The sequence below is a fragment of the Salmo salar genome, chromosome 17, assembly GCF_965601325.2.
Source record: "Salmo salar chromosome 17, fSalSal1, whole genome shotgun sequence".
Lineage (NCBI taxonomy): Eukaryota > Metazoa > Chordata > Actinopteri > Salmoniformes > Salmonidae > Salmo > Salmo salar.
This window is the reverse complement of record NC_138307.1, coordinates 26496526-26509004: the sequence shown is the minus strand read 5'-3', so window position 1 is coordinate 26509004 and position 12479 is coordinate 26496526. Positions and strand designations below refer to the sequence as shown.

The following is a 12479-nucleotide window of genomic DNA, read 5'->3' as shown; positions in this document are numbered from 1 at the left end:
GCTGGTTCTGTTCTCTTCATACTACACTGGAGCAGGTTCTGTTCTGTTCCCTTCATACTACACTGGAGCAGGTTCTGTTCTGTTCCCTTCATACTACACTGGAGCTGGTTCCGTTCCCTTCATAGTACACTGGAGCTGGTTCTGTTCCCCTCATACTACACTGGAGCTGGTTCTGTTCCTTTCCCTTCATACTACACTGGAGCTGGTTCTGTTCCCTTCATACTACACTGGAGCTGGTTCTGTTCCCTTCATACTACATTGGAGCAGGTTCTGTTCCCTTCATACTACACTGGAGCAGGTTCTAGCTGGTTCTGTTCCCTTCATACTACATTGGAGCAGGTTCTGTTCCCTTCATACTACACTGGAGCAGGTTCTGTTTTGTTCCCCTCATACTACACTGGAGCAGGTTCTGTTCTGTTCCCCTCATACTACACTGGAGCAGGTTCTGTTCTCTTCATACTACACTGGAGCAGGTTCTTTTCCGTTCCCTTCATACTACACTCGAGCTGGTTCTGTTCCCTTCATACTACATTGGAGCAGGTTCTGTTCCCTTCATACTACACTGGAGCTGGTTCTGTTCCGTTCCCTTCATACTACACTGGAGCAGGTTCTGTTCCCTTCATACTACACTGGAGCTGGTTCTGTTCCGTTCCCTTCATACTACACTGGAGCAGGTTCTGTTCCCTTCATACTACACTGGAGCAGGTTCTGTTCTGTTCCCTTCATACTACACTGGAGCAGGTTCTGTTCCTTTCATACTACACTGGAGCAGGTTCTGTTCTGTTCCCTTCATACTACACTGGAGCAGGTTCTGTTCTCTTCATACTACACTGGAGCAGGTTATGTTCTGTTCCCTTCATACTACACTGGAGCAGGTTCTGTTCTGTTCCCTTCATACTACACTGGAGCAGGTTCTGTTCATACTACATTGGAGCAGGTTCTGTTCTGTTCATACTACATTGGAGCAGGTCCTCCACTGTAGGCCCCAACCATCATCACCATACCACAGTCAACCAGGACAACAGTTGTTCAGCCCAGATCTGTTTGGGTTTTATCCATGTGGTTCATTGTATTACTGCATGTGTATTGTCTTACCCTCAGAGGTCAGCGTTGAAGTATTGTAGTTGAGAAAACACCATTCTCCTCCATACCTTGACTTAGATTTTACATGAAAGACACTCCAGACATTATATATGTATATATGGTGGACAAGTAGAGAGTCCTGAAGATGAATGGTTGAGCTCCTTTAGTTGACTGTGTGTGTGTGTGTGTGTGTGTGTGTGTGTGTGTGTGTGTGTGTGTGTGTGTGTGTGTGTGTGTGTGTGTGTGTGTGTGTGTGTGTGTGTGTGTGTGTGTGTGTGTGTGTGTGTGTGTGTGTGTGTGTGTTCAGGTGGTGGCCACAGAGCAGGACATCCCTCCCTGTCTGCAGCAGACTCAGAGAAGGGACTGTACAGCCTGGAGAAGAGCCTGGCAGCCTGGCTGTCTGCTGTCATGTCTCTGCCTCGCTCAGACCAGGAGAAGAAGGTATATGACTGTAGACTACACCATGACCCTCTATACCTATTATACTGTTTCCCCAGTATAGTATGGTTTCATTACTGTAGACTACACCATGACCCTCTATACCTATTATACTGTTTCCCCAGTATAGTATGGTTTCATTACTGTAGAATACACCATGACCCTCTATACCTATTATACTGTTTCCCCAGTATAGTATGGTTTCATTACTGTAGACTACACCATGACCCTCTATACCTATTATACTGTTTCCCCAGTATAGTATGGTTTCATTACTGTAGACTACACCATGACCCTCTATACCTATTATACTGTTTCCCCAGTATAGTATGGTTTCATTACTGTAGACTACACCATGACCCTCTATACCTATTATACTGTTTCCCCAGTATAGTATGGTTTCATTACTGTAGACTACACCATGACCCTCTATACCTATTATACTGTTTCCCCAGTATAGTATGGTTTCATTACTGTAGACTACACCATGACCCTCTATACCTATTACCCGTCCCAGGGGCCGGCCCGCCCTCCCCGTTTCCCCAGTATAGTATGGTTTCATTACTGTAGACTACACCATGACCCTCTATACCTATTACACTGTTTCCCCAGTATAGTATGGTTTCATTACTGTAGACTACACCATGACCCTCTATACCTATTATACTGTTTCCCCAGTATAGTATGGTTTCATTACTGTAGACTACACCATGACCCTCTATACCTATTATACTGTTTCCCCAGTATAGTATGGTTTCATTACTGTAGACTACACCATGACCCTCTATACCTATTACACTGTTTCCCCAGTATAGTATGGTTTCATAACTGTAGAATACACCATGACCCTCTATACCTATTATACTGTTTCCCCAGTATAGTATGGTTTCATTACTGTAGACTACACCATGACCCTCTATACCTATTATACTGTTTCCCCAGTATAGTATGGTTTCATTACTGTACCATACAATGTACCTGCAATCTGTTACTGTGTATTTGGTCATTCTCTACCTTAAAATTGACTTGAGTTGAGGCTAATATTTTCAGTACAGAGATTATACACTGAATATACAAAACATTAAGAACACCTGCTCTTTCCATGACAAAGACTGACCAGGTGAATCAAGGTGAAAGCTTTGATCCCTTATTGATGTCACTTGTTAAATCGACTTCAATCAGTATAGTGTTCCTAATGATTTGTCCAATCAATGTATAGACCTGCTTAACAGAGTATGATGTATTTATTGGTAGAGGTTGAGGGAGACGTTTGGTGCTGTGGAGAACACCCAGCAGAAGACTGAACACCAGAGACCTCTACTGATCAACTGTCATGACGAGAGAGCCCTGAGACTGCACCACCTGCCTGTGAGACACACACACACACACACACACACACACACACACACACACAGACATACTCTCTAATTAGCAGCAGCTGTATCCTCCAGGTACGGTCTATGAGGGATGTGTTGTATTGTATTATGCCAGGTCCATAACAGCTTTGATGCGGTGAAGACAGAGACAGAGATGATGAGAAACACTCCGGTGTGGAATCTTCTCCGCTCCGTCCGCCCCCTGAGTGGAAATAGAACCAGACTGGCCCGCATCCAGGAGCTCACACACTACTGCACTGACGGTGAGGAGAGAACACACACACAGACACACAGACACACTTACACACAGACACACACAGACACACACAGACACACTTACACACAGACACACAGACACACTTACACACAGACACACACAGACACACTTACACACAGACACACTTACACACAGACACACAGACACATTTACACACAGCCATTCACACACACACACACACACACACACACACACACACACACACACACACACACACACACACACACACACACACACACACACACACACACACACACACACACCACATACTCACACACAGCCACACACCACACACACACACACATGCATATACAAAACACATACACACACCTTACAGACACACACACTCAGTCACAGCTCTCTGCGTTTTTTATAGCCTATGGAATTTTATGCAGACCAATTTAGCGTGATAGCCAGATTGCATTGTGGCTCAGGTGTGCTGAATAGTGTTATTATTGCAGCCCATCCTGTATTTAGTCAAGGTAATTACAAAGCACAGTCCCATTAAAGACCAACAGATGGTGGGATGCTGTTATATTATCACCCTGGCTGGTTGGTTCTGGGCTGGGGATGAGACGACCCACTGGGCACAGACGTCAATTCAACGTCTATTCCACCATGTGTAAACAACGTTGAGTCAACCAGTGTGTGCCCAGTGGGTCGCTACTGCTACTGGCTGGTGGGATGAATACATTCTCCATGATGTTAGAGAGAGGAGACGGGGAGTTAGACTGAAGAAATAGTTTGGGAGAGTCTGAGCTGTGGGCTACTTTATAAGGAAGGAGAGGTTCCATACTGTACTATCACTACCAATGTGGTGCTCTGTTAGATCAGCAGAGTGAAATGCTGAATTCCAGATAGACCCCTACCTCCTATTCTAGGCATTCCTGAACACACGGCCGGTACAGTGAAACTGCTGTGTACAGTTGAAGTGGGAAGTTTACATACACTTAGGTTGGAGTCATTAAAACTAGTTTTTCAACCACTCCCCAAATTTCTTGTTAACAAACTATAGTTTCGGCAAGTCGGTTAGGACATCTACTTTGTGCATGACACAAGTCATTTTTCCAACAATTGTTTACAGACAGATTATTTCACTTATAATTCACTGTATCACAATTCCAGTTGGTCAGAAGTTTACATACAGTAAGTTGACTGTGCCTTTAAACATCTTGGACTATTCCAGTAAATTATGTCATGGCTTTAGAAGCTTCTGATAGGCTAATTGACATAATTTGAGTCAATTGGAGGTGTACCTGGGGATGTATTTCAAGGTCTACCTTCAAACTCAGTGCCTCTTTGCTTGACATCATGGGAAAATCAAAAGAAATCAGCCAAGACCTCAGAAAAAAAAGTGAGACCTCCACAAGTCTGGTTCGTCCTTGGGAGCAATTTCCAAATGCCTGAAGGTACCACATTCATCTGTATAAACAATAGTACGCAAGTATAAACACCATGGGACGACGCAGCTGTCATACCGCTCAGGAAGGAGACGTGTTCTGTCTCCTAGAGATGAACGTACTTTGGTGCGAAAAGTGTAAATCAATCCCAGAACAACAGCAAAGGACCTTGTGAAGATGGTGGAGGAAACAGGTACAAAAGTATCTATTTCCACAGTAAAACGAGTCCTATATCGACATAACCTGAAAGGCTGCTCAGCAAGGAAGAAGCCACTGCTCCAAAACCGCCATAAAAAAGCCAGACTACGATTTGCAACTGCACATGGGGACAAAGATCATACTTTTTGGAGAAATGTCCTCTGGTCTGATGATTCAACAATAGAACTGTTTGGCCATAATGACCATTGTTATGTTTGGAGGAAAAAGGGGGAGGCTTGCAAGCCGATGAACACCATCCGAACCGTGAAGCACAGGGGTGGCAGCATCATGTTGTGGGGGTGCTTTGCTGCAGGACGGACTGGTGCACTTCATAAAATAGATGGCATCATGAGGGAGGAAAATGATGTGGATATATTGAAGCAACATCTCAAGACATCAGTCAGGAAGTTAAAGCTTGCAAAATGGCTTAAGGACAACAAAGTCAAGGTATTGGAGTGGCCATCACAAAGCCTTGACCTCAATCCTATAGAAAATTTGTGGGCAGAACTGAGAAAGCGTGTGCGAGCAAGGAGGCCTACAAACCTGACTCAGTTAGACCAGCTCTGTCAGGAGGAATGGGCCAAAATTCACCCAACTTTTTGTGGGAAGCTTGTGGAAAGCTACCCGAAACGTTTGACCCAAGTTAAACAATTTAAAGGCATTGCTACCAAATACTAATTAAGTGTATGTACACTTCTGACCCACTGTGAATGTGATGAAAGAAATAAAAGCTGAAATAAATCATTCTCTCTACTCTTATTCTGACATTTCACATTCTTAAAATAAAGTGGTGATCCAAACTGACCTAAGACAGGGAATTTGCTAGGATTAAATGTCAGGAATTGTGAAAAACTGAGTTTAAATGTATTTGGCTAAGGTGTATGTAAACTTCCGACTTCAACTGTACCTATCTATATAGCTCTATGCCTATCCATATAGCCTATCCATATAGCTCTATACCTATCCATATAGCTCTATACCTATCCATATAGCTCTATGCCATCCATATAGCTCTATACCATCCATATAGCTCTATACCTATCCATATAGCTCTATACCATCCATATAGCTCTATACCATCCATATAGCTCTATACCATCCATATAGCTCTATACTCATCCATATATCTCTATACCATCCATATAGCTCTATACCATCCATATAGCTCTATACCATCCATATAGCTCTATACCATCCATATAGCTCTATACCTATCCATATTGCTCTATACTCATCCATATAGCTCTATACCATCCATATAGTTTTATACATATAGTTCTATACCATCCATATAGGTCTTTACCATATAGCGCTATACCATCTATATAGCTCTATACCTATCCATATTAAAAAATGCATCAGATCTACTAAAGTGACTAAAGTGATGAGGGACTAGGGATGAGGGATTAGGGATGAGGGAGGAGGGTCTAGTGATGAGGGACGTGGGAGGAGGGACTAGGGATGAGGGAGGAGGGACTAGGGAGGAGGGAGGAGGGACTAGGGGTTGATTTGGGATTCAGCATAAGTGTGTGGTGTTCTGCAGTGGAGGCTTCTGAGGGGAGCACGGCTCATAATAATGGCTGAAACGAAGCAAATGGAATTACACCTATTACGCTCCAGCCATTACCACGAGCCTGTTCTCCCCAATTAAATTGCCACCAACCTCCTGTGTTGTTCTGATGGGTGTCTACAGAGTCTCTGAGCTGGCCAGAGGTGGAGAGAGTGGTCAGACAGTTTGTGTTTGAGAGCATGCCCCTGACCCAGCTGGAGGAGGGGGGTCTACTGACCTCTGCTGGTTCCCCTCAACCTACCTGCCTGCCCTGGGACGACCCTGTCTGCTTCGCCAAGAACTACCTCAGACACATCAACAAGACACAAGGTACAGACCTTCTATGAACTCTGACACTAGGGATGTTAACGCTTAACCGTTAATCGGTTAGCTGCCGAAAATACATTTGACCGGTCATGCTTATCGGTCTACAGGTTAATTTGTGGAATTTAATTGCCGCTTGTGTATTTTCATTAGTTGTCATGCATCTTATTTATCACAGGCGCACAGCATACAGAGACTAGTTTGAGGAGATGAATATCCTACCACCTGTAGACAGCAGCAGAGTAGCTCCTCAAAAAGCCTGTAGGTTACTGAAGTGAAATCTGTTGTTGGAAGCCCAGTCATTACGCAACAAATAACCATTTTAAATGTAATCGCGTGTTAAAAACTTTGGTGGCATCTATAAAAACAAAAAAAAGGAATGTGACACATATTGATCTGAATCCAGACTAGTCTATTACCAGATGTGTTGATCTGAATCCAGACTAGTCTACTACCAGATGTGTTGGTCTGAATCCAGACTAGTCTACTACCAGATGTGTTGATCTGAATCCAGACTAGTCTACTACCAGATGTGTTGGTCTGAATCCAGACTAGTCTACTACCAGATGTGTTGGTCTGAATCCAGACTAGTCTACTACCAGATGTGTTGGTCTGAATCCAGACTAGTCTACTACCAGATGTGTTGGTCTGAATCCAGACTAGTCTACTACCAGATGTGTTGATCTGAATCCAGACTAGTCTACTACCAGATGTGTTGGTCTGAATCCAGACTAGTCTACTACCAGATGTGTTGGTCTGAATTCAGACTAGTCTACTACCAGATGTGTTGGTCTGAATCCAGACTGGTCTACTACCAGATGTGTTGGTCTGAATCCAGACTAGTCTACTACCAGATGTGTTGGTCTGAATCCAGACTAGTCTACTACCAGATGTGTTGGTCTGATAGCAGTAGAGTTGTCAAGACAACACCAACAGATCTGCAACCAGGCTGTTGTTGATGATCTGATATATCTCATTGTTCCTCTCTTTGTATCTTTGACGTAATAACTAATGAAACATGTTTCCTCTACAGTTAAAGCGTTCAACCACCAGGATGAATCAGAGGAGAGTTTGTCTGATGTAGTAGATGTGACTGAAATCCAGAGAAGCCGGATGCGATCGCTCAGTGACTGGCACTATACTGAGCACCACAATGCCAATGTCTTTCCCCAGGTCAACATGAATCAATACTCACATTTATTGTAGCTATTTGCCTTATGATTTCTGGCTCCTTTTTGCGACCATGTGTGATCATTAGGGAACACAGAGAGTAGGGAAACAACCACAACATGATCTTGTAACCCCCCTGTTGTCTTGCTGTAGATTCTCCAGTCTGCCTCTCAGTCCTACCGCTGCATGGACACCTTCTGTGGTAGTCTTGACAACACCCTGTTCATCATCTGTCACAATCCCATGAGCCCTCAACGCCAGTGCAAGGAATTATGGGACATGGCCCTCCACACCAACGTCAGGTTCAGGTACAGCTTATCAGTTGTTTAACAGTTGGATATATATTTTCTTCAAACCCATTTTGTTGATTTATTTTTGTGTTACAAAACGATAAAAGCACAGAGTACATTAGACTCTGGGTACTGTTTAGGATTGTATTTATTAAAATCCGAACGCTTTCCACCGTTCCCTCTCTGTCGTCAGGAAGTACCTTGAGCACGTGGCCAACTCTATATCTGACTGGACCAAGGAGGAGGAGGTGAAGTGGCTAGCTCTGCAGGCCAAGAGAGAGCCAGAGAAGCTGAGAGTGCCCACCCCGTCTGACTCCTCAGAGAAAGGCAGGACAGAGTTGGCTAAGGGCACCAAGAAGGGCACTGTCTCACCAAAACACACTGCAAGTAAGGAAGCCAAATATCAGTCAAAACAGGCTGAAATCCATTTATAACATAAATAGACATTAACGTGGATACATAAATGAGGATAGAGTAAAAACATTAAAGCACTCAGAGTAGTAGTCACAGTGCTACAGCCCCTGTGATGTAAACGTTGTGTCCCTGTGTACCTGAAGCCTCCCAAGCCAAGTCTCCTATCCAAGAGGAAGGTCCTCCAGACCAGTACATCAGAGAAGACTCGCTCAAAGTAACGGACTCTGTCTTGCTGTCTTCCACCCCGTTTTATAGTGTGATTCATGATTTTCATCAGTATCTTTAATACATTCTGATAGAATGATTCTGTCTGTGATGTTCTGTACAAACTCATCTCTCTCCAGGCGTGGAAGATAGAGCAGGACAGACAGAAGGAGGAGGAACAGGTGAAGAAAGCTAAGAAAGATAAAGGAGGGAAGGGAGCGGAGCGCGCCGACTCGTCCAAGGAGAACAAGAAAACAACCCCCTCCAGCACTAAGAAGAGCAGGGAGGACGTGAGCAAGACCCCTGACCTGGCTGTGGGGGCCCCTGGAGAACAGAGAGCAAAGCTGCAGTCACTCACTGACATCTTCACTGTGAGTCTATAAACACCCTTTAAAGGCAAAATATGGCATTCCACCTTCATAATGACATCATTCTGTGGTTGTAAACTGGAGATATGGTGATATAGTCCCAGCAGATACTAGATAGATCATGTTTTACTGTGCTGTTATGGCATGGTGCCTTTCATCCAAAAAGTATCTGCTGCAAAAATATCAACAGAATGCTGACCTTTTAAAAAATGTTAAATACTGTGTGTGTGTGTGTGTGAAGGGATTCACTGGCTACAGCATGGAGGGGCAGCTGATCCAGGTCTCAGGCCAGGTCCACTCCCTATACCCCTCTGACGGAGGCCACATCCAGGTGGAGACCATCCACTTTGTTCAGGGTGAACACACACACACCACTATTACGATACACACTTTCGCTCTCTTTTATTCACACATTGATTCTCTAAGGCTGCGTTTACACAGGCAGCCCAATTCTGATCTTTTTTCCCCACTAATTGGTCTTTTGACCAATCAGATCAGCTCTGAAAAAGATCTGATGTGAAAAGATCTGATGTGATTGGTCAAAAGACCAATTAGTGTAAAAAAAAAAAAATCTGAATTGGGCTGCCTGTGTAAACATAGCCGATTTTCTGTTTCCAGGGTCGACGCTCATCAAGGTGTGTGTGATGAAGGACAAGCATCATTTCTACAGCCACATCACCCAGCCAAACAGACACCAGGAGGAGAGCCCAAAGTACGCGGTCCCCATGGAGACACAGAGTCCCACCAATAAGACTGTTAGGCTGGGCTCCTTCTCAGCTGTGCTGGACAGCGGCATCCACCTCTCCTACAGCCACTACGGCCCAACAGGGGAGCAGGGTGAACACCTTACACTGATGCTGTCTGTTTCTCTGTCATTAAACCACTTGGTGTACTGTTCCTGTTATGGGGACCTAGTATGGTCCCTATGTTGTGTGTGGTGATGTCTAGCTTTAAGGTGACTACGGTAACAGTCTGGTTGTTGACGTGTCTGTAGGTGAGATGTTGTGTGTGGTGATGTCTAGCTTTAAGGTGACTACGGTAACAGTCTGGTTGTTGACGTGTCTGTAGGTGAGATGTTGTGTGTGGTGATGTCTAGCTTTAAGGTGACTACGGTAACAGTCTGGTTGTTGACGTGTCTGTAGGTGAGATGTTGTGTGTGGTGATGTCTAGCTTTAAGGTGACTACGGTAACAGTCTGGTTGTTGACGTGTCTGTAGGTGAGATGCAGGCTGGTCAGGACTCTGATTTGGTCATGCCCACAGACTCCAGTCTCTCCCCCGTCCCCTCGACCATCCTCTCCTCCTCAGTGTCCCGGAAGAAACTGAACTCCTCCCACAGCGCCAAGGGGGCGCAGCCGTCCAGAGAGACCAACAAGTCTCCAACACACAGAGAGGAAGAGGAACAGGTGGATCCATACTATCGACCGTCACCAACAGATACATTTAGTTTCCATAGCGTCTGTTCAGTTGTAGTGTTTTGTTGTTGATAATGTTATATCATTGATATCAGTATTACAACGGTATGTTCTCGTCATCTATGTTCTTTCTGTTGACGTACCTGCTGTCTGTTATTCCCCTGCCAGACCAGAGAGTGTGTGGGTCAGGCTGCATTATCTGGCAGTGGTCCGTTCCAGAGACTAAACCTCTCTACCCCCAGTGGTCTGCTGCTGCAGTTCCTCAGTGATGATACAGACGGTCAGTGTGTGTTTGTGTGTGTCCAGACAGTGTATGTGTGTGTCCAGACAGTGTATGTGTAACTGTAGTTTTGTGTATTGTAGGCAGTACTCCAGAAGGTGTGTGTGTGTGTGTATGTATCCAGACAGTGTATGTGTGTGTCCAGACAGTGTATGTGTGTGTCCAGACAGTGTATGTGTGTGTCCAGACAGTGTGTATGTGTGTGTCCAGACAGTGTGTGTGTGTGTGTGTGTGTGTGTGTGTGTGTGTGTGTGTGTGTGTGTGTGTGTGTGTGTGTGTGTGTGTGTGTGTGTGTGTGTGTGTGTGTGTGTGTGTGTGTGTCCAGACAGTGAATGTGTGTGTCCAGACAGTGTATGTGTGTGTCCAGACAGTGTATGTGTAACTGTAGTTTTGGTTACTGTAGGCAGTACTCCAGACAGTGTGTGTGTAACTGTAGTTTTGGTTACTGTAGGCAGTACTCCAGACAGTGTATGTGTAACTGTAGTTTTGGTTACTGTAGGCAGTACTCCAGACAGTGTATTTGTAACTGTAGTTTTGGTTACTGTAGGCAGTACTCCAGACAGTGTATGTGTAACTGTAGTTTTGGTTACTGTAGGCAGTACTCCAGACAGTGTATGTGTAACTGTAGTTTTGGTTACTGTAGGTAGTACTCCAGACAGTGTATGTGTAACTGTAGTTTTGGTTACTGTAGGCAGTACTCCAGAGGGGCAGTGTCTGTTGGTGAGACAGAGTTTACCCCCTACACTGCAGTGACAGTAGGGAGACTCACCTCACAGACCCATCGTTACACAGTGAGCTGTCTGGGTCATCACTGGTCAGGGCACCGTGGTCAAGTACATGAGAGACGGATCAACACAGGTACTGGCAAACACAATACACACACACGCACGCACGCACGCACGCACGCACGCACGCACGCACGCACGCACGCACGCACGCACGCACACACACACACACACACACACACACACACACACACACACACACACACACACACACACACACACACACACACACACACACACACACACACACTAAGCTCTTTCCTGTCTCTGTGTAGGTGCTGTTTGCAGACGGTTCAGTCAGCAGCAGTACAGACTCAGGACCCATCATCTCATCTCCTCCTGAACCCCCTGCTAAGGAGGAAGAGGTAGTGAAGGAGACTCCGATACCAGAGAGAAAAGACAGCAAGGACAAGAAGGGTAGTCACATCTCTAACAAATCATATGGACCTTGATTTAGATCCTTTGGTCTTTTATACAGAACCAGTCAAAACCTACTCATTCCAAGGTTTTTTTTTATTTTGTATTTTTTTCTACATTGTAGAATAATAGTGAAGACATTGCAACTATGAAATAACACATATGGAATCATGTAGTAACCAAAAAAGTGTTAAACAAATCAAAATATATTTTCTATTTAAGATTCTTCAAAGTAGCTACCCTTTGCCTTGATGACAGCTTTGCACACTCTGGGCATTCTCTCAACCAGGTTCATGAGGTAGTCACCTGCAATGCATTTCAATTAACAGGTGTGCCTTGTTAAAAGTTAATTTGTGGATTTTCTTTCCTTCTTAATGCGTTTGAGCCAATCAGTTGTGTTGTGACAAGGTAGGGGTGGTATACAGAAGATAGCCCTATTTGGTAAAAGACCAAGTTCATATTATGGCAATAACAGCTCAAATAAGCAAAGAGA

At 44.5% G+C, this 12479-nt stretch overlaps 1 protein-coding gene across 1 annotated transcript; it reads left to right on the top strand.

The window, feature by feature from the left end:
• Window positions 1-1491: 1491 nt before the first annotated feature.
• Window positions 1492-12119, top strand: LOC106592184 (sperm-associated antigen 17). The gene is made up of 15 exons (XM_082963307.1): window positions 1492-1524; window positions 2776-2889; window positions 3013-3160; window positions 6466-6651; window positions 7679-7818; window positions 7969-8123; window positions 8299-8492; window positions 8663-8733; window positions 8864-9094; window positions 9333-9447; window positions 9710-9928; window positions 10308-10495; window positions 10673-10784; window positions 11476-11642; window positions 11845-12119. Exons 1-14 carry the CDS (start codon window positions 1492-1494, stop codon window positions 11535-11537), a joined length of 1968 nt encoding a protein of 655 aa, XP_082819433.1. The 3' UTR covers window positions 11538-11642; window positions 11845-12119.
• Window positions 12120-12479: the final 360 nt, after the last annotated feature.